Source organism: Canis lupus, chromosome 1 (assembly GCF_048164855.1).
Source record: "Canis lupus baileyi chromosome 1, mCanLup2.hap1, whole genome shotgun sequence".
NCBI classification, from domain to species: Eukaryota; Metazoa; Chordata; class Mammalia; order Carnivora; family Canidae; genus Canis; species Canis lupus.
The window spans coordinates 9,085,285-9,108,889 of record NC_132838.1 but is presented as its reverse complement, the minus strand read 5'-3'; the positions used below and the strand labels follow the sequence as shown (position 1 = coordinate 9,108,889).

Below are 23,605 nucleotides of genomic sequence, written 5' to 3'. Positions count from 1 at the left end.
TACAATGGTGGAAAACAAGTACAACTTGTACTCCCTTTGCATGTGTAAGGTAGTAACACACACCAACAATGCTCCTTTGAAACAGCATCATCAAATCAACTTAGCACGAGGTCTTTCAGCATTTCCTTCTCTCATTATTATTATTCCATTCACTACCTTGTTTATCTACACAAATATGGTATGTATACAAAAATGACTGCAGGCAAACATTCCAGGATTTTGTGCATTAGGAAAGATGAATAAATCAATACGTGGGGCTTACAAAACAAACTAGTTAGCTGCCTTTTTTTTTTTAATTTTTTTTTAAATGCAATGTCTCCTGGAAGAACTGATTTGGGCAGAGGCAACTGTAAAGACACAGAGACATAATGGGCCATGATTGAGTAATCAACTCACTTGTGATGTTGGAAACGGTATGTTTCATCTGGATATCCAGTTATCACCCAGAATTTTAAAAACTTAACTGAGCTGAAAATTGCAGTTGATCCACTTCAGTAGAGGCTATTTTAACTTGTGAGCAGTGACACCAGTGCTCTTGGATTCTGGTGCTCTGGTTCTAATTATGTAAAGAAACTGTCAGGAACATTACTTTTCTCTGTAGATGAAGATATTAAAAAGTAGAAGTTCATCGTGCTACACCGTGGAAATAGACATATCTGACATTGCAGCAGATACCAGCTCAGACAACCCCCATGCCTTCAATATTCACATCTATCATAAATTCATAAGGCTGGGACAGAAGGTTCTAGATAAGTGGATCCCTAAAAGAAAAAAATTATCTTGTCTATATCCAAAACTGTTTGGGAATTCAAATCACCTGGGAGCAAACTAGTTGCATTTTAGTGGAAACTGAACACCAAAGAAATAAACAAAGTTCATTTCTCTACTTCCATGGTCTTCTAGTTCGACTCAGGAACAGAGTCCCAAAGTCAACCTCTAACAAGCCATGTAAAGACAAGATTTGCAACCTATAGCACACTATTCCTTTATGCTCCTACTTGTTTGTTAACCCTATACCTCACAGAAGAAACATCTGGGCTGACTCCCTTCACTGGAGCCCTATGATCTCCTAGTGAATACTTCTGTAATTCTCACTTACAAACCCCATCCGCCAGGTCCAGTGACTTGCAATTATCACCATTTATACAAAACATGCAAAACAAGAAAAATAAAGTTAAGAAAAGAAATAGGCCTTCTTGAAAGCTATACATGTAAACAAAATTCATGAAAGTTTTCTCCCAAAACGTTCCAACTGATCTCCTCGGAGTTTAGGTTTCTTTGATCAGCAATCCTTAAACCTCAAATGTTAAATGTTGATGAAGAAAATCTAGAAATAATCTAGCTAGAAAACATGAAAATAAAATGGACACATTCTAGAATATAAGTAAAACATAGAAATATACCAGAGCATATAAAAATATAAAAATACAAAGAATCAGTCAAGAAACACATATTGAGAACATTCTGGAAAGATATTTTGACAACCCTAAGCAAAGATGCCATAATCACCAATCACAAGAAACTTCTTAAAAATTTTATTTATTTATTTATTTATGTATGTATGTATGTATGTATTTATGTATGTATTTGAGAGAGAGAGCAAGCACAAGCAGGGTGAGGAACAGAGGGAGAAGCAAGCTCCCCTGCTGAGCAGGAAACCCTATGTGAGGCTCTATCCCAGAACCCTGAGATCATGACCTGAGCTGAAGGCAGACACTTAACCAACTGAGCCACCCAGTCACCCCAAGAAATTTCTAACATAAGTGTCTGGACCATTGCAAACAGATGCAATTATTCAGTGATGCAAGGGTATGTATTTCAAGTTACAAAAGTTTGAGAAATTCAAAATGTTTGGTAGCTTCATGGCAGGCAAGCAGTTTGGGCTAAGGAAAAATCATGAAGATGGAGGAGATCTGATGGAAACTCTAAAGGAAAGAAGGTAAATGGCATGAAAATTATTAGGTTGGTTGGGAAGAGGAGAAAGTAAGAAAGTGTGAGTGACTGACGAGGCCAATGCAAGCACAAGCTGACGTTCCAATCACATTAACCTCTCTCCGCCCTTGGCCAGGCCACCTTGGTGCCAGCCAAAGTGGGTGAGGAGCCTGGGCACCACCCCCCACCAAGCCTGCACACAAGCTTTGGAGTCTGCAGCATCCCAGAGGAAGGGGCATCTTTTTCTGTTTTGCCTGCCTGGTGGAGGCACTATTTGAAATCTGTCTGTCTGGAGTGGGCTCTGTTTTGTGCCCAAAAATCTAGTATGTGATAGCGACAGCCTAGTAGGAGCGCTCAAGCATTCATGCACTATTACAAATGACTCGTGGCTAGTTTCCTGTGTCTCAAATTTCTCTTTTTGCTTCTGCACCCAACAATTTCCCTGACACTTCCTCAAATACCATTTTGCCATTTTGGTCAAGAATCAATAGTGGCTTTCATGCTCTTGCGTGAGATCCAGAATTGCTACCAAGTCATTGCCTAACCGAACCTCCCTTCCTTTATATTAAGCCATAACTCAAAAATCTCTGTACCAACCTAGTCATTTGATTGCAGTCACCCACACACAACTTCCTTCTCTCTCCTCCCCCGACCCCGTGCATTTTTTGTATTACTTCTCATGCTCTGTCTCTTTCCTCTGCTCCAAACATCAGTCAGAATTCGGCGGTTCAGCTGAGTGGCCTCATCAGTGGCAGAAGGTGAGATAGGACATGAGGACCAATACTGTTCACGGTGGCAGACAGAAGTTTGCTCACAACTAGTCTCCCCTGGAAACTTTCTGAGAGAGCTAATTTTATTTCTTTGATCCTCATCCTTTTCATAATCAATAAGCTCAGTTGAAACAATAGTAGTCTCAACATAATTTAGTTAATACTAAAAGGCTTCACAAAGTCTTTTGGTGGAAACTAAAATGCTTTCCTCACGACTGATGACAATCTAGAGGATGTGAAGGGCCAAAGAATAATCTTGGTCACTGTCAATATACACACATTTCCCCCCTCGCTGTTTCTTGCCTCTGTGGTCTAGACAAATTTCAAATTCAGAGAAGTCAGTCTGGAGCTATTTCAAACTATTTCCCAGGTCCTGAGTGCATAGGATAAGAGACAAATGTCTTTCCCTCAGCCAAGATAGTTCATAGGAAATTCGGTTTCAACACACGCTTTTGCCACCTTTCTCACTCTGTTCAAAATATGTCAGGAACTGGATATACGGCATGCTGGTTGGCATTGTGTCATCTTTTGGGTAACCACTGAGGACCTGGTACTTGTCTGGAAATGAACACAAGCACAGGGAAGAGCCCTGTGTGTGTGTAGAATATGACAGTCATGAAAATCTCTCCTTTGGATCCTATACAAGAAGTTGATGAGAGCCAACAAAAGGACGTACAGCAGTTTATAAAATTTGTGTCACAATCACCTTTCCCTTGACAGTTGAAATAAATTAAATCTGCTCCACATCTTATACCTGTCTCTCTGCTTTAATCCCTACATTGATTTTTGACCAAACAGCTTCAAGACTTGAAATAATCAAATCACATCAGAGCAAACGCAAGTAATCTATTTCTGCTTTCCATCTGACTTTTTTATTTTCAATCTTTACTTACATTTATTTTTAAGAGGAATTGAACCAGAACAGAACACAGAACCAACAGCTGGGCATTTTCCATCAATTATAACTTTTTACTAATAAGCTCTGTTGATATTCTCTTAACCTGCCAATTGAATGTCAAAAAGCCATTTTGCAGGTGTTCAAACAAGTGGACACTAATAATATTGACTATTACATTCAATCACCTTCACATTGTTTGCAGCTTATGCTATAGTTTTTTGCAGGAAATTTAGTCATGTCTAAAGTGAAAGACATTTTTATTAATTAGTAAGAGTCAAATAACTATCTCTTAAAAACCTATTACCTCCTTTTTATGATTTAAGACATTTATAATTAATTTTTCAACATATAATAGAAAAGAACATATTTCATATGTGTTTGAAAAGGTTCTTTATGATATTTTTCTGAAGAGAAATTTTCTTTGCCTTTGTCTCTGAGAGAAGATTAATGACTTTTTTTTCCTGGCCAGTTTTAAAAAAACATTTCTGTAATGCAAAGGTTTTGTTTTTAAGGTACAAAATATTTTGTATAAACATCTGAAGGAATGGAGTCAACACTTAAAATGAAGAAACTTTATGAATTTTTCTCCCCCACATATTCCATTACCCCTCCTTCACATCAAGTTCTCAGAACAATTTTGGTCTCCCCCATAGCCCACACTGCCATACAAGAAGCAAAGAAGGCTCGATGTGGTCCAAGGAGATGATGTATAAGAAAGTGCTGCCCTTTGCCAAATGTCCTCCTTAGCACACACAGCTGCCCCAGACACAAACCCTGTTCTTCTTCCTTTCCAATGCAGGAATAGACATCAGCCTCCAATACAAGCAGAGTCTATAGAGGGACAACCAAATGCCAAGAAACCTTAGTTCTAGAAGTCTACACACAGGCCAAGGCCCATTGCTGGCTGGAGGCAGGTGAAAGAAAGGGTGAGAGAGAGAAGTGGATGGAAGGAAGGAAGGAAGGAAGGAAGGAAGGAAGGAAGGAAGGAAAAAATTAATATAATTTCTGTCACCAGCAAAAATTATTCTTCTGACATGTTATTCTGCTATGAGAAAACTTGCCCAGAGGCAGAAGTGGGAGAGCCTTAGATGGCCTTCCTCTCACTTGGTCCTACTGGAGACCCCTGCACACACTATCTAGGCTTCTTCACACTTGCATTTCAGGAGGTGAAAAGTCGCTTTTTCTTATCCTCACACACGTTCTGTGGGTCCTGCAGCTCACGCAATCAGGGCTTCATTATGACGCAGGAAACAAATTACTAATACAAAATTAGTACTGGGCTTTGGGGGGAGCCTGCTCAGGTTGAGAGGTCGGGAAGGCCAATCTGTTTCTGCTCCCAGGGCCAAAAACAATTGAAGGGATCAAAGCTCTGAGGTGACAAAGGAGCAACATTATCAAATATTTCTAAACTTCCACTCTGCTCAACACTAACTCAGCAAATACCAATCCAGCACCGTTTTATTATTGCTGAGGATACTTGAGGATCATAAAACAGAGTCACTACCCTCAAGAAGCTGCAAAGTAGTGGAGAACAAATAGAAGTTATGCAACTGAAACTTACAGGCTATTGATACTATGTATTTTTAGACTTACGGATTTTTTTTTTTTATTTCAGGAATGTGGCAGATCAAGAAACTGGAAAGTTCTATAACTGTTAAATCTGTGACTGATGGATTAACAAGATAAAGAAAAACCAAATAGTAACAGTCAATAACCAACAACTTACCTAAACTCCATTGTTAAAAACTATTTTGAATACCAGAGTCATGAAAAAGACAACAGAAACCAACCCATGTGGTTGGCCTTATCCATTTTGAACACTTGAAGACATCCATAACATACTCATACTCACCATTGTACTCACCATCGGTAACAGTCAACCTCATCACAAATGTTTCACTGTCTCCTGTGCTGGCCTTGAAACAACAGCGGTAAAGTCCCGAGTCAGAGGCCGTAACATGGGGCATGATGATGAAGGTGCTCCTCATGTCCTGACTACAGCTGCTCCATATCTCTCTTTGGTACTTTGAAGCATAACTCTTCCCTTGGGACAAGTTACAGATAGTCAAGATGTCGATCTGATGGGGCTGGATCTTTTCCCATGTAACTTGTTGTACTGGCCACTTCCCGGCAGGCTGACAGGTGAGCGTGACATTTTTTCCAGGTTCGGAGACTATGTGCCTATTTGATGGTGCAGCTATCTCAAAACTATCTGAAAACAAGAAGCAAATGATTACATGTAGGGCCTCAAATTTTGGGGTGCAAAGGTGGAAGCTACCCATAAAGTTCTATCAAAAGTATTTAACATAGTTGCATCAACTGTAAATGCCACCTTTATGACACATTTTTGTAAGGAAAGGACCTTTGGAAAAGGCTAATGAATAAATAGAAAAGACGATATACTTGTTCACACATATTTCCTTGAGGTTTTTTGACATGGTTAACCATATAACAAGAAATGTAATCAAAACTCCTGGTACTCTTCTTGGTAATGATCTTATCAAGAGGCTGAATTTCACAAGACTATTCTTTTTTTTTTTTTCACAAGACTATTCTGTAGTAATGTTGGGCTGATGACTCAAAGATTGTATCCAGATTGTGATCATGCTAAAATTTTAATGATTATTGAAGAGATATCAAATCATTTTCATTTGAATAAATGCATACATAAACTTATTTTCCAGATATACAGGTTGTCTGACGCATACATAGAGTAGGGGTTCACATGAGATTTAAAACCCGAGGTACCAAGAAAGTCGTTCAATATCTTCCCACCTTCCTACCACCATAGCTGAAATACCCAGCACAGAGCACACTGTAAATAAGCACCACATCGTTCTGGGCCATTTTCCTGACTTCAAATTAAAAAAGAAAAAACAAGAGTAGAGGGGACAGGAGAAGAGAGGAGAAGCCACACTTGAAAGAAGAACAAACACAGGTTTGCTGTCTATATTAATCTGGAAAACTAAGTCTATAATAGTTTCATCTCCACCAAAAACTAGCTTCTTTTCTTTGACAAGTGATTTCATGTGTCAAAATGTTGTTGAAAAGAGAAAAAAACCACAGCACTCTGGTTTTTCAATTTGTAATCATACTACTATTATCGAAGTTAACACTTTACCCACTTAACAAGCACACAGGAAGCATTTTACCTCTTAAAAAAAAAGCCAACGGTGCGCCTGGGTGGCTCAGTGAATTAAGCAGCTGCCATCAACTCAGGTCATGATCTCGGGGTCCTGGGATGGAGCCCCGCATCAGGCTCCCTGCTCAGCAGGGAGTATGCTTCTCCCTCTGTCCCTCCCCCTACTCCTGTGCTCTGTGCTCACTCTCTCAAATAAATAAAATCTTAAAAAAAAAAAAAAAAAAAGCCAAAAGAAGAACGGGGAGAGGGAGGGGAAAAGAAAAAGGGGAAAATTCTTAAGAAATGGAAAAAATAAGACAATAAAAGTTTACAAAAAACAAATAAGAAATTAAAATTAAGACAGGGAAGGGAAGATACAAGAGAAAGAAATGAGAGACAATATAAATGAAAGGCTAAATCAGATACAAGTACACCATGCTGGAAAAATAGAAGGAAATAAAAGAAAGGAAAAAGACAAAAACAAAAACAAAACAAATGTTTGTGTAAGATGTGCTGGACCATCAGAAATCACAGGGAGGCTGGCTGGCCCTGAACGGTTCCGATGTTTGTCTTCAGCCTGACACACCTGCTGTTTTGTTGTCTTCCTCTGTGATGCAACCCTCCACCCACCTCAGGAGCTTTATCTGCCCATGTCACCAACACCTGTTCTCAGGAAGTGACCCCGTGTAATGTTGACTTGACTGCACAGGAAGGGCCTCTCTTAGGAACGTCTGCATTAGCCCACAAAGCAATGAAGGCAGTATCCAGTGCTGACCAGCCAGGTCTCTGGGCCTCAGGGGGAGGCCCCCGAGCCAGCTGGGGAGTTTGCACAGCCAGCCTCTAGGTAAGGACCCAGACCCACCCGTCAGTAGACATGGGACTGGACTGAACGAAGCAGCGCCCCCCCCTCAGAGGCAGGTGGTTCTGAGGCCCAGAGCAGTCCCCAGTTAACCTTCCCAGGTGAACAGAAGAGCTGCTTGGCGTCAGATAAAAACCGAGACCCAGAGGAGTTCTACAGAGCCTGCCTGGCTTCGTGCGTTGCTTGCTGCTTGTTCATGTCACCTGGCACATGTAAGGCGACAGGAAATGACCCTGCAAACATCCACCTGAAAACCCCACACATGACAGGACCCTTGGAGTCCTTAGAGTTGGAAAGTGCATCTTCATAAATAGGGATCAAAGTGCTGTGGTCGATAGGGAAGAAAAAGTTCGATGAGAACCCTAAAAATAGAAATGAAAATAATAAGCACCAGTTAAGTTTGTGTTTCTATTTAGTGATATATTAATTCTCAGCATAAACATAGAGTAGACTGTGTTGCGTTTTGTTTAAAAGACTATTTTTTAGAGCAATCTTGGTTGACAACAAAATTGAGAGGAAGGTACAGAGATTTCCCACATATTTCCTCCTTCCTCCTACACAGACCCTCCTCGCTATCAACATCCTCCATCACACAATATATTTTTTTTACCAAGTAGGACCTATATTGTCATGTTGCAATCACCCAAAGCCCATAGTTTACATTAGAGTCCACTTTCCATGTACATTCTAAGAGTGTGGACAAATATGTAAGGACACATATCCACCGTTGTGTCACATGCTGCCCTAAAAATCCTCCGTGGTCCTCCTATTCATCCCTCCCTCCCCTCAACCCTTGGCAACCACTGATCTTCTCACTGCCTCCATACTTGCGCCTTTCCCAGAATGTCATACCATTGGAATCATATGGTATGCAGCCTTTTCAGAATGGCTTCTTTCACACGGTAACGAGCACTTAAGTTTCCCCCATGTGTTTTCCCCATCTGGTAGCTCATACCTTTTTAGTGTCGAATAATATTCCATTGTCTGAACAGACCACAGTTTATTTACCCATTCACCTACTGAAGGATGTGCTAGTTGCTTCCAAGTGTTGGCAATTATGAACAAGCCACGTGCAAGGTTTTGTGTGGACAAGAGTTCTTAGTTCCTTTGGGCATAGATCAAGAAGTATGATTGCTGCATTGTGGGGCAAGAGTATATTTAATTGTGTAAGAAACTGGCAAGCCACAGCATTTTACATGCCCACCAGCAATGAAAGAGACTTCCTGTTACTTCACATCCTCACCAACACTGGGTGCTATCTGCATGCAGGATTTTGTTCTGATAAATTTGCTCGTTTTTACATGATTTTATTATAGGATAATACGATGAAATTCTCTATACTTTGTATAGGAGTTTTCTGACACAATAAGAGATGTTTTTTAAAAATTATCTCAGTGCTTCCAAGCACCACTTAATGCCTAGGTACCCCACATTGTGCATCATGCCATATGCCCCAGGCCACCATCACATCTCCAGCTGCTAGTCCATCCTCCTTCACCATCCTCACCAGACAGTGGCTCTGCATGCAGTATGAGCAGCTCTGCAATATCGCTCAGCAACTTCCAAAACCCTGAGTCCATTTACTAGAAGCTTCATAGGCCCAGACCTTTGTATAGACCTTTATACATCATTCTATATAGTGCTTGGCATATACCAGAGATGTCAAGAAATAATTCTTGAATAAAAAAATTGATTTGTAGTTTCATGTTGCAGTCAATATGTGGTGTGTACCCACTGAGTTGGGGGAGGGGGATATGCACCTCCATAAAACCTCTCATATTGAGAAATGTGTTTGAAATATTATGCGTAATGCCCAGATGAGTTCATCATTCCAGGCAATGATCATCAATGTCTGCAAATTCACAAAAAAAAAAAATTCATGTTTCTACGATGCCACTTTGAAAATAGTAGCCTTCCCCAAATAACCCAACCCAGTCTGACCCTGCTCAAGCCTCTAAATCTAACTACCAATTTACAGAACTACAAAGAGCAGAGAAACATGTCGAGGGACACTCTGGGAGCAGTCCCTGAGAGTATGGAAGACACAAAACTCCTCGGCTCCACGTGGAATCTCTCTCACCCCTGAAAACCAGTTTTGGACTCTGTGGTGCTGTCTGTTCCCTTTCTCTTCTTCTGTATTCATTCAGAATTCTGGAAGGAATCCCACTGCTCCCGACGCTGCCTCATTTCTCATGTGTGCTTCAATGCACTGAGGAACCAGTCCTCCCATTCTCCAGCATTGCAAGTCATGCACGTTCTTGACCTTGATTCCTGGATGCTCTGCCCTCCTGGGAACTTCCTGGCCTTGCATGCCTCTGCTCATCCTCCCTCCTTTCTGACCTTCCTCCCCAGTCTTCCTCAGTGGCCCTTTTCCCTCTGCTGGTCTTTTAAAATGTTGTTGTCTCCGCCAGGGTTCCGATGCCCGTCCCCCTCCACTTGCCATCCCTGGGTCATCCCCCCTCCTTGCAATTTTCAACCATCTCTTATGTGATGTCCAAATGCACAGGCCCTGTGTAGTTGGGCCTCTCCCCAGGGTTTCCAAAGCACAAGACAATAACTTGCTCTTATGTTTAAAATAGGCTAAAAATTAAACAGCCAGCACTGCCCTAAGCTATCTGCAGGAGCACTACTATTACTCCAGCTAATTAGAAGCGATAATAGTAGTAGCTTTGCATATTCCCAACTGTGCCTAGACTATGTACGTGCTCGATAGAGAGCTTTTCTAAAAATTCTCAAATATAAAGCATCCCATTTAAATGCAAAATAAAATGTTGACTGTGTAATGACTAAGGAAATATTCAAAGTCACCTGAGATAAAGATTTCAAAAATAAGCACTTGCTAAGAGATTACACACCCTCAAAGTGCTCACCAAAGAAAATATAAAATTTCATGACGATGTATGGAGACAGTTGTTAACTAGACTTATAGAGGGTCATCATTTCCCAATATACATATCAAGTCATTATGTGGTACACCTGAAACTAATGTCAGGGTATATTTCACCTGAATAGTGAATACTTTCATTTTTAAAAATAAAGAAAAAGTAGTGGGGAGCCTGCTTCTCCTTCTTTTTCTCCTTCTCCCTCTGCCTCTCCCCCTGCTGGTGCGCTTGCTCTCTCTCTCTCTCAAATAAATTTTAAAATTAAAAAAAAAAAAGAAAAAAAGAACAGAAACTGGAGCAAACAGTAGCCATTAGCCTGAGAACAGGGCAGTGGTCCTGCAAGCTGTATACCACACACCCCTGGCCACCCTGTAAAACCCTGTGCTGCCATCATTTCAAATGCAGAAGGCAATTTAAGAGGTGGGGTTGGCATTTCTCCCAACAGCTGGAATGTTCCCAGATGATGCTTGGGGCAGGGGGTGGTCATGGGTTGAATTGTATCCCCCCCACCCCCACCCCAGAATTCCTAATGCCTAGTGCCTCAGCATGTGACCTTATGTGGAGGGAGGGTCATGGCAGAGGTCATTAGTGAGGATGAGGTCACAGTGTGGGTGGGGCCATCCTGAATCCAACATGACCATGATGAGGGGACACAGTCATACACCCGGGGAGAATGTCCTGTGAAGGTGAAGGCGGAGGCCACAGTAAAGTGTCCACAAACCAAGGAATGCCAAAGGTTGCCAGAAACTACCAGAAGTGAGGAGAGAGGCCTGGTGCTGACCCTAGTGGACACTCAGTCTGAGATGTCCAGCTCCAGAGGAGAGACGACAAGGAGACAATACCTCCCCTCCAAGGCTATGGTATCTTGTCGAGACAGGCCTCACACACCACACCACCACAGGGATGGGAGGAGGTGGGGTGAAGACTTCATCGGGCTTTCATTTCTCGTACAGTCTGGATCTTACCAGAACCTACCAGAAGCAGCAGGGCCAGCCACCCAGTTAGGGAAATCAGCGGTCTTCACCAGCTCCCTCCCCATGACTGTCATTTCCTGTCCTTCATGTAAAGTGAAGATAAAGGTAAAGAAGCCAAACAAGATAAAAAAAAAATAAGCTCAAAGATTGCTTGACTGAAAAGCACAGATAAAGTGGGAAGAATGAGAGCTGCGTTCAGAGATAAAAACACAACCTGCCAAACCTGTCGTGGCTGCAGGCCAAGCAAGGCCACTTGTCTCAACCAAAGGAGTAACTAGAATCAGGCGAACACATCCTGGATGGCAAATCAGAGACTCAGTCCCGAAGATCCACGTAAGGGGAAGGTTTGTGGCACGACGCAGCTGCAATGCCCCATCTGAGCACCAGAGAACATGAAAAACACAGCTCAGGCCCCAACACACTGGTGGTTCAGATCCCCACCTTGTGATTCAAGGAACCACTGTGGCCAGAGTCCCCCAGACCCCAAAGCTTGGGAAAGGCTGTCTGAAGGACCACCCTGGATCCTCATATACAAATTTTGCTCACAGGTTTTAATTGGTAAAAAGCACATTTCAATCTCTCTGTCACCATACAATGAGGACAATGAGACTTGTGCTTTGTTTTGTTTTTTTTTTAAAGTTGCTACCATGGGCTTCATTGAAAGTATGTGAAAAAGTCTGACTTTTGAGCATCTCTACAGTTCCTCCCAACCAGAAAAGTAAATGACTCATGGGACATATGAATTTTAAATAGTATAGTTCTGAGGTCTTGTAAAACTGAAAGATGAGACAACATAGCCCAAGAGCATTGGCGTGTTTTCTGCTAAAAGGTTAGCCAGTGGCCTCACTGACGTGGAAATTTAACGCAGACTTTCTGCCTGGAGTTTTAAGGAAAAGGAATCTAACGCTTAACATGAACCCTAATCGCCTCCTGCTAGAGGATAGATGGTGTCAGTGGCTTGTCACTGCAGACTACAGTAAGCATTTCGTTTCAGTTACTTTCAACATTTTCCACATATTTAAAAGGCAAAGTAATAATACACGTCAAATGGGCCTCTACCGCGTGCCAGCACTAAAGGCATCACATGTGCTCTGTCGTTTAGTCCCCACTGCCAACAACCCCGAGACGAGTCACACGGCTGGAGGGTGGCCGAGGAGGGAGTCCCCGTGAGGGGGGAAGCTCAGGGAGCTGCCCCAGGCCCAGGTTCCATCCCAGCCCCAGCCTGTCAGGCACTGCACAGCATAGTTTTCCTTCCCATCTGCAACTGGCAGGTCCCAGGAACCCCCTGTTCCTAAATGTTTTACTTTATGATGCCTTAAATCCTATAATGAGAAATCAATGTCTTCACTCGACCTCATTAAAATGCACATAACCACCTCAGCCCCCAGCAGACGCCAACACTGTAGTGTGAAATCGTCCATTAGATTGCTTTCCAAGTGAAAGGGAAGAAAGTAGTTTCCCATAGGCCAGGGGCCAGGGACACACAGGCCTGGGGAAAAGGAAGCTGAGACCACGGCCTGGTGCGGCCCAGGCCACCCCGCATCCTGGGGAGCATCTGCAAGGGCAGGGTGGGCAGTGGGGAGACTTGACAGGAAGACAGAACACAAACAGGACATGACATAACGTTAGCTCTTTCACTATTCATTCATCCATCCATTCGTTCATTCGCTCACTCATGCGTTCACTCCTTCAATAAAAACTGTATTGATGTGAAGACAAAAGATAGCACAGGTGTGAGCTCGTGGAGAGACATAGCTGGGTCATTGTACCTACAGAAACCCTGGGATGGAAAGGGGGTGACCCTGGCTTGCTGTTGGCTGACTGGCTCTGCAAGGTCAGTCAAAGGTCTCCACCAAATACAGCTATTTGCCCAAAGAAAATCTGCTGAGGGCACCAAACACAAGACACTCGATTGGCTAAATGAGCTTCACGCCCTCACAGCACCTCTTCCTCGTTCAAGCTCCTTCCTTCTACGTTTCCTGCCCGTGTCCCTGTTTTCATTTACGGTTCCAGTGAGTTTCGTGGAGAACAAGTAAGTAGAATTTCCGATGCGTGACATATGAAAAATGACTAAGAAGCAACTCGATGCAATGCTAAAAATGCTAGAAATGGGGGAAATCCCCAGCACGCATCACACACACGTTCCAGAAGCACACACAGGAGGGACACACCTACTTCAACGTCCATAGAAAGAGAAGATGTCATAAAATGAACCGCACTGCAAAAGCAAGCCCTTAAACCCACTGCACGGGAGGTTGGGGCTCGCAGTTTTTGCCGCTGTGATTCCTTCCCAATTAAATTTACTCTGCACAACTGAAAAGCAATGTCTGTCTATGCCACAGGCAAAGACGTGAGCTCAGAAACGGAAAGCATTCTCGAAGAGGGAAGGGGAAGGTGCAGCCCTCGCATCTCAGCACCGCAGAAATCTCTCCTCGGTGAGGACGACAGCATTCAAAGACAGCGAGCTCAAAATTCCCTCCTACAGTTCTCTTTTGGAAATCCGAATAGGAGCCCTATTTTGATACAATATCTCACACTGTACTGACCATGGTTAAGAAAGGATATCTTGAGGGCTGAGACTTTCAGGCAACATTTGTGTTCCCTGCAAGGGATAAAGGCAAGAGATGAGTGGGGAGACCTGAAGACCAGATCCTCTGCTTAGGTTCCCCCTGAGCACCAAGTTGCAAACAGCCCCCTCATGCAGGGAACTCCGTGAAGGTGAAGTGCCAAGGATGGCACTTGGCATGGGTGCAGAGCAAAGGCTTTCGGGACTCCATGTGCGCCCCCTGGGGTCCCTCTGCTTCGGGGGCACACCCACCCTGTGCTTTCTCCCGAACCGCCAGCACTTGCTGCTATGCTCGGGGAGCCTGGAACCTGCTTTTCCTGGGATCCACACACTCAGAGGGACCCTTGCCTGGTGACTGACAGGGGCGGGGGTCCTCAGGTGCCTCAGCCCAGGTGAGCTCCAGGTAACCTCCCTGGACGTTGCCCTGCCTCCTTCCTGTTCAGTCGTGGCCACCCTCATGGATTTCCCAGGGAACACTTCCTAACACGGCCCTTTCACCTTTATCCTCCTCTCTGGGACCCCTGAGACACACCAACCAAAGGCAGACCCAGTTCTGGAACCTGACCAATGTTACTTGGAACCCAGAATTTGAACTTACACCAGAGCGCCCGCAGGAGGCCTCCAGAAATAATTCTTTGCTAACAGGGGCTTTCTCTTATTAGCTCGTTCTTTCAAGGCCCAGCCTGCCTGCCTCGTCCCACAGTATCTGTCCATAGTAGCCCAAGGCCACGGAGTCCTTACTCTTTTCATATGTCTAATTGTGCATAACAAATCGCTACACTCGCAAGATATGAACCGCTGTGCTTTCTACCTTGCTTCTCTCGATGATGCCAAGCTCCTTGGAGGCAGAAATAATTTTTAAAATATTCATTTGTTGCTTGTTACTCTACCATGTTCCAAGAGTTCTCAAGGTAATTGTAGCACGTTGTGAATTGTCTTTGTTTTGATCTCTAGGAATACCTTGTATTATATCTTGCACATATTTGATGATCAATAAATATTTGCTAAATTCATTTGTTTCATCTGTAGGGGGTTAAGCATGGTGGCAGAGAAAGCCGCACAGCAAAATAACTTTGAAACCAGATAGGATGCAGATATAAGAGTCTATTCCTTTCAATTTCCCCGTGTTTCTTCAACAGGACCATTGAAATACATAAGTGAACTCCCTAATTCTAGCTCTTTTTCCCACCAATTCACCCTGCACCCAAAACTACGTGGCCACAATTCAAATCTGATCCTATCACATCTCTGCTTTAAAAGGTTCAAAGGTTTCTCATTGCTGCTATAAAATCCTTCATGGTTTTACCCCTGTCTCTGTCTCCAGTCTCATCTCCTACTAGAATCTACCATAAACTCTGCTGTCCCCAAGAACAGCACTCACACGTATGATCATGCATCGGTCATGCCTTCTTCTGGATGGCCTCATATACTCCATCCATCCCGGTCCAGGAAAATCACTACGTATCCCATAAAACTCAACTGTGACACCACCTCCTTGGGGGAAGTATTTTCTTACTCACCCTAAGATGGGCTAATCACTCCCTCTTCTATACTTTCTATTGTGTGGTCTCTTATTTGTTGTCATTTCTCCCCACCCTGGGAAACTCTCGATGCCTTCAAGGTGGCATGTCTTCAATATATCGGATCTCAGCGCAATGCCAGGTGCCTTAAGTTGCTCCATAAATATTGTAGAGTAAATGGATGAGAAGCCATCTCTGAAGATGACACCGTGTTATAAATTCAGTGGATGATCCCAAGAGCCTAAAGTAATATTTTCCAGTCCAGGTCCAGTGAGTTTGGGTCTTCATTCCCAAGTTTGCCAACTTCACACACCCACAGGAGCTGTACCTCTTGGCAGATCCCCTAAGCACCAGCCAGCACTGCAGTATTTATGGCTTTAATACCTTCTCTCTGAAAAGCTCTAGGTGCTTTTCAAACCATAGCAGGATCAACAATATTTCTCACAACCCTCTAAGGTAGGAGAGGTTGAAATTATCTAGTTCAAACTATAATGACGTTAGGGTGAAAAATAGAACAGTATTGAAAAGCCAGCGCGAGCATGTGGCTGTTGACAGGCTTGGCTATAACCGTGGGGTCGGCAGGAACAGCGAGTAGTCCAGAAAATAGACACAAAGAACCGGTAGAATGAGGGAAACAAGTATTCTCGTGTCCATTCATTGGGATTTAAAAGGATATTTTGGATGTATCAGTAAATGAAATAGGTATGGCAGTGGAAGGAGACAACAGTGTATTTATTCAGCATTCAATGCGTGCTGCATCTAAGAGAACATGTCTACAGACCATTCCTAGAAAACTGTAATTTTTAAACAGTTAAATTCACTGGTTTCTTATATCTAGAATAAAATATCCGAGACCTGGGGGCACCTGAGTGGCTCAGTGGTTGAGTGTCTATCTTTGGCTCAGGTCATGATCCTGGGATCAAGTCCTGCATCTGGCTCCCCACAGGAAGCCTGCTTCTCCCTCTGCCTAAGTCTCTGCCCCTCTCTGTCTCTCATGAATCCATAAATAAAATCTTAAAAAAAAAAAAAGACTTCCTAGACCTAAGTGACACTGCCCTATGACGGGCAGAGAACCCTGGCACTAGTAACTAGGTGGTAGCACATGTTGCCACTGGAGATGTGCCATCCTGACTGGGCCAGCGTCATCGGCAACATTTTACTTGGGTCTGTTAGCCCTAAGTCTTCCCTGCCTCTACCCCATGACCTTTCCAAAGCAACTTTTGTATGCATGTGTGTGCGTGAGTGTGTGTGTGTGTAGGTGTGGAGTGTGAGGTTTACCAGGAAAACGGCAGGGTGCAGTTGTGCCCACAGGGTGCGCTGGGTGGCTTCCAGTGTGTGGGGAGTATGGGTGCAGCCTGATGGAGGGGCAGGGAGAGTATGAGCTGGGATCCAATGAGTACCTTAGGTCCACTCAGAGAACGACAGCTGATTCAGGCCCCAGGCACTACTGCTGCTGCTGCTACTACCCTGATCTTGGGAATTCTATGCGGCATGGAGAGCTCTGGGATGAGAAACAACTGGCTGTCTGAGTCCTGGAAGTCCCTCGTCCCACACTCATCAGCAAGCAGTCTGCTTCAGGCCACAAGCTACCTATTAAACAAATCCACTCATGACGCCTCAAACACCCCACCACTCAGGGTCCCTGTATGGTGGCACCTCAGGGCCCTGGGGCAGTGATATGCACTTCTGGTAAGGAAACTGAGGCCCCAGTGGATGTCAGCAACCTGAACACACAGCTCCACTGCACATCCTTAGTTGTTCCTCCCAGCAGCTGCAAATTGTCTAGACCTCACCCAGGAGACTTTCCCTGGAAACCAGCCCCCAGGGCATTGTTCTCTGTTCTGGACCAAGCCCCACTGCTGGCACCCTATGATGGGGGAACTGGCCCCTCCACCCAAATCCTCCATGGGGGAGGGAGGAGAGATCTGGAGAATATCAAGGATATTGTAGAAATAAAAAGGAACTTGTAATGTTTTTAGAGAATAGATCGTCAGAGCTTTAAAACAACAGTCCTTGATTGAGGAGATAAACATCCTTAAGGGATTTATTATCGTCATAGGTCTCAGATTATTTGGCTATTTAAATTTCTCACTTCTCAAAATAGGAAAAGGGGGGATCCCTGGGTGGCTCAGCGGTTTAGCGCCTGCCTTTGGCCCAGGACACGATCCTGGAGTCCGGAGATCGAGTCCCACGTCAGGCTCCCGGCATGGAGCCTGCTTCTCCCTCCTCCTGTGTCTCTGCCTCTCTCTTTCTGTCTATCATAAATAAATAAATAAATAAATCTATCTTTAAAAAAAAATAGGGAAAGGACTGGCTTGGCCACAACTAGAAAACAAACCTTTTCTCTTCTAAAATGGAAAACTGCCTGAAGCAATTAACAGAAAATTTCATTAATTTATGTTTATGCATTATAGTGTAAACATTAAAAAAAAAAAAAAAGAACACGTTAGAGCAAAACTGGTAAACCAGTACCTAGCTCTTTATTGACAACTTCTGTCATTGACCATGAGCTTCCAAGCATGGGATAAGTGCCAACAGCAGCTGAGAAGGACACGATCCTGGCGCCTTTGCCAGCACAGATCTCATGGGCCGGAGGAGCTGCTGTGAGGGCTCAGGTGTCCTAGTCATATGCTCAGCCTATAAGTCACCAAACTAGGGACTGGCTCAAGGAAAAGAGGAGAAAATCTCAGACAGGATCAGAGCACTGGAGGTTTATACGTAGGAATAGAAGAGGAAGAAAGAAGATGCCTCTTACCAAAGTGTGGGAAGAAGAAATTGCACCCCATGCCTTCTCTAGGAATCCCTATTGTTCTTAAGGAAGTTTTTTGGAAACGCAGTGAGTTGGGGGAAATATATCACTGTTATTACAGACACTTTCAAAATTGGAAAAGCAGTATAGTTATGATTATATTTTCTTGGCATTATTTTAGAAAAACAATCAAAAGTGTCCCGTATTTATAATGCTGTCCAAGAGTTTGGTTTGTAAATAGATCAAGAGGTGAGAGTCCTCTGGCTCTGAAGGTCTACCTGTCTTTAACAATATTCCACCCAACATATGCAAAACAGCTCTATGGCTCTTGCTGTGCCAGGTGAAACCTGCTAAAAAGCCTTGAGAGCAACTGCATTCCTTGGCCAACCTGAGGAATGTGATGAGCTCTTCTTCGATTCTACTCAACTACCTCATATTAATGCCATTGGCAATAAGAGGAAGGACCAGAGGAGCTTATTTCAAGTTCATTATCCCTGCACGAAATGAAACTCATAATGTACACCCTATATCAATATATTTGGGTTCAGGGACCCAGGGCAAAATATTTCTTCTCTAATTTTGATTTGAACCTGTGGTTGGCAATTCCTTGTACATGGCTCTTTTAGTCTCCAATTTTCTCACTGAACAACTCCAGATTTCAGTATCTGTGCCAGGTCCAGTATATTGCTCTTTTAGAAAAGCATTTCTACTGAAAGAAATTGGAACGGGAAAGAAGGGCGAGACAGACCCAACTTTGGGCCCTTCTTCTAATTGAGAATGACAACCCAGACCATTTCAGATGTATTCAGCTGTCATTCTGTTACTCTCAATAAAACAGAAATGTTCATGCTCTGAAGAAACTAACACACAAATAGCCATCCATTGAGAACCAACTGTATTTAAGACAATGTTCTGAGTCCTGTGCCAAAACCTAATTACCTTCAAAGAAATTACAATTAACAATTCAAGAAGTTTCTGACTCACCCGAAAGTAAACTGGTATAAGAAAACGTACGCAAAATATTTCTGAACTGTTTTAGCTTACCTTGACTTTTTTTTTTTTTTAAGGAATTCTATTTCTGTTCCTTTTAAGTGGGGGAAAATTTTCACTTTGAGGTATTAGAACTTTCTCAGGACTTGTTCATTCTGAATACAGCATCATTGTGGACAGTGCCACTCTGAGTGACTGAGTTTTCAGGGGACATGCACTTATGCTTCATGGTGACTCTAAATGGAGGTGGACACTTCATTTTATCCTGTCACAGAACAGTGTGTGAACACGTATGAATGAAAAACGCAGAGTACCTTATTGTAAACTGCTTACTTGCTATCTTTAAGTGAAACAGCATTAGATTTATTTTTTGAAATTGTCTGTGTAGGTGGTTTTCTGTATCTATGCATATGATTTCAAAATAGTCCAAGATTTACAAAGTACTTGCAATGAAAGAGAACACAGGATCTGATGGGGCTCGGAATCATTGCTACTTGCTTTCATTTCTTAGTAGTAGAATAAGTGTAAATATACAGAAATGAGCAGACATCTTAGTAAATGGCCACAGAGCCTAAGTTATGTATTTTAATCTAATAGATGAATCCAATGGTAATGTCGCTAACCAAGGACCCCCTGGGTGCTTTCTATTGTGCTGTAGATCTCCATTTGCTAGAATTCATCTAAGAACAGGATTGAGCATGTAAACACCGAAACAAAGATGAAATAGAAAAAAGAAAATTCTTTTTCAGATTATACTTAGTTCTCAAATACACTGAAGCAAGGTCAGAAAGAGCTTAGATAAATATGCCACTTATGAATTTGTATGTCCTCTTGCTACGTGCCGTGTTTTAAATGCAGAAACTAATTGAAATGGTTACTTTTAAAATATTTAAACTCCACATTTGCCATTCTCTCTGGCTTTTTATCTGGCTGTAAATTCTTTCTCTAAATTAGGGATGACTTCCATTTCCCCTGCACGGTACACACTTCTCTCCAAAGTCTGCAATTTAATTTCCACCCCCATAATTTTAAATATTTTAAAGTCATCATTTTACACTCACCATTTTCTTCTAAAATTGCCCTCAGTAATGGCTTCCTAACTCCATTATCTTGGAGTTACATTTATCACATTTATGGGTTTGCCTTTTAAAAGCAAAACAAAACAAAAAGCCATAAAATTTGGGCATCAGAGTCTAATCACAGGATGTGTCAGAGCCAGTAGTGGTGATTACTAATATACCCTAATGTGCTTCAATCCAGGTGAGGTTTATCACACTTAAACTATTTCATTTCAGAAGTATATTGTGTAGAGTAACAGGAAAATATAGCTTTTTTTTTCTTTTGCCTGCCAATAGATTCAATTGTCTTCAACAGCAAAAATAATTTACTCACAGGCTTAAATTAGGCATCTGAGTGATGCATGTAAATAGACCACTGGTGGCTTAAGCAACCACAGATACCATCAAAACGGTGATTTATGAGTTTTTTACTATGCACCACAAATTAAACCAAAAACCTCACTGTGTATTTCAGGAAAGGATTAACTTAGTACATAGTTACTTAGCAAATCATATAAGATAGGAGTGCCTGGGTGGCTCAGTTGGTTGAGTATCAGATTCTCGGTTTTGGCTCAGGTCATGATCTTTGACTTGGGTTAAGGGTCGTGAGATTGAGCCCCACGTTGGGCCCCATGTTCAGCAGAGAGTCTGTTTGGGATTCTCTCTCTGTCTTCTTAATAAGTAAGTATTTAAAGAAAAATAAAATCATATAAGATTATAAAACAAAACCAATTTTAAGTAGATTTTAAGCATCCTCTAGCCCTAGGGAAAAGTATATGACATTGACCACCCAGTCATACCACAATGGCATTTTCTTTTTCTTACTAAGGTGGCTTACTAAGGTGGTATCCATCTCTTTCCCAAACTACATTGTTTTCATTAGCAATAATGCTTAAACAACTTTCCAAGATAGTTTTAAACACTGAGGTGAGTGAATCAAGCAAATCAACCCTCAAGAATCTATTGTAAAAAGATATGAAGCAATATTTATGGGATATAAATGTGAGCAAGACCTATCCTGGTCCTGAAGGAACTTACAAAAGAAGTCACTTGCTCTGATCACTAATTCAGCATAAAAATAGTTAACCAGAACCTAATCCATGAGAAGGACCGAAAAAGATGTTAGGGACACAGTGGAAAATAAGTCAGACATGACCCTCTCCTCCCAGAGCTTATGAACTCGCAAGGGCATCACGTGAGGGAGCAGATCATTACAACACACACTTGTGCTATGAGCTCCAAGAGACAGGATGCTGCATGAGGGGCCTCATCGAGGCGAGAAGCAAGGTCTCAACTGGACTTGGAGCAAAGCCACAGAGGTAGACAACCAGCTAGTACATGGGATGGGAGCAGGGAAGTCACTGAAAGTACAGATGGAAAGTGGAAGGCCTGGACGGTGGACCCATACGCTTATACTCCATTTTGTAGATTGAGCGTTGGGGGCAGGAGGGTGAGGCGCCCTGGGTGCTGGCTCTGCAGGGCCATGGAAGCCATCAGGGGAGGGAAGAGGGCATGGGGCGTCTGCCCCAAGCCTGGATATGGGAAAATGAAGGAGCATTTGAGAAATCACGTAGCTGCTGGAGGATCCAAAACCAGAGAGAAAGAGCGAAAGGGGGGATCCCTGGGTGGCACAGCGGTTTAGCACCTGCCTTTGGCCCAGGGCGCGATCCTGGAGACTCGGGATCAAATCCCACATCGGGCTCCCGGTGCATGGAGCCTGCTTCTCCCTCTGCCTGTGTCTCTGCCTCTCTCTCTGTGACTATCATAAATAAATAAATTAATTAATTAAAGAAAAATAAATTTTCTATTAAAAAAAAAAGAGCAAAAGGGAGAGAAGTGTCAAACGTAGAAAAAGGTTACAACTTTAAAAGGTGAATGTTGTTCTGGCTGTAGAGGCTTCAGCCACTGCCTCAGATGAGTACTGGATGTTATCTCAGCTGATTTGCGGCTTCGTTTCTCAAGGCCAAACCAAAAACTAGCTGTGGCCTCTGCTTCTATTATGCTCAAGGTGAGGAAGAGTATCAGAGAAACCTGAGAAGTTCGAACATTCCAGAAAAGCTGTCGGGGAGTATTTTTCAAACATAGGAGAAAAAAATAGACTCTTTTATGTGGCTACAAAGAATATCTAAAATATTGGGAAAGAAGCCTTGAGCCAGGGAATTTTATCATGTAAGACAAAACACTTCATTTTTACCACAATATTTAAAGGATCATCTGAAAGGTTGGTAAAACCCTTCAAACAATGTCTGATAGCAAAGGAAACCTAATGACTACTGTTTGAAAGAAGGGAAAGCAAGAAGATTATCTAAGGTTTAAGAATAAACACTGAAGAGACAAAACTTATTATCTCTGTGTGAAATTAATGGCACTCAGCAAAGCATATTTTCATCTTATTTTACTGAACAATTCGGGGCAGGATTATTAAGTCTAACAAAAAGAATTGTTTACCATGACTGATACAGAAGTACTGGTGATAGGAGAGGTAGTCTGCGGAATAGTACTAGACACTGCCTGAGGATTTAAAAAATTAAGTTCTTTCAAAAAAGAGTCAATTTGTTTCCTTCAGGAACAGGAACCACTCCCTCGCCTTCATCTACTTTTGTTCTCGGTCCTTCCACATAGACTCAAGCCAGTAACGGGAACTGGACAGGACAGAGGGGATCCTAACGGTTTTACTTCCCTTTGGAAAGCCACTACAAGTGAACCCATTGGTCTCCCTCCCCTGGTTCTGATAAAAAGTGGCCTACCTAGTGGTCTCCTTGTTCTTCACATTTATGAACTTCCACTTCATGTGTTTTGAAACTCAGAGCTCTTTCATAGAAAATAGACCTCTGGTTACCTCTTGGTTGTCCATTCGGATGCAAGATAAAAGAAAGCCGTGGGCAGTTTACAACAGAATCGTTTCTCATCCCACCAATGTTTCCTTTTTTCATTTTCATATCTGAGAAATCTTCACTGTTCTCCTTTTTTACTTTCTTGAAAGATATATCCTCTGTATTTCTTTGTGTATATGTCTCTCTGTGTGTGTGTGTGTGTGTGTATATATATACACACATATATGTATAGTATCACTCATCATTTTTTTTTAAGATTTTATTTATATATTCATGAGAGACACAGAGAGAGAGAGAGGCAGAGACACAGGTCAAAGGAGAAGGAGGCTCCATGCAGGGAGCCCGACGTGGGACTCCATCCCGGGTCTCCAGGATCACACCCTGGGCTGAAGGCAAGTGCTAAACCGCTGAGCCACCCGGGCTGCTCAACCACTCATCATTCTTCAAAAGAA

General features: G+C 42.7%; 1 protein-coding gene across 6 annotated transcripts in view; it reads right to left on the bottom strand.

Moving 5' to 3' along the window:
* The window catches only part of CD226 (CD226 molecule), a 116,505-nt gene that overhangs the window by 50,645 nt on the left and 42,255 nt on the right, over window positions 1-23,605 (bottom strand). For 4 of the 6 annotated variants that reach the window (XM_072820550.1, XM_072820568.1, XM_072820560.1 and 1 more), the window contains one exon: window positions 5,453-5,812. In XM_072820550.1, coding sequence (XP_072676651.1) covers window positions 5,453-5,812 — 360 coding nt within the window. The remainder of the gene's footprint in view (window positions 1-5,452; window positions 5,813-23,605) is intronic. The other 2 variants (XM_072820551.1, XM_072820597.1) reach the window with 1 other exon arrangement.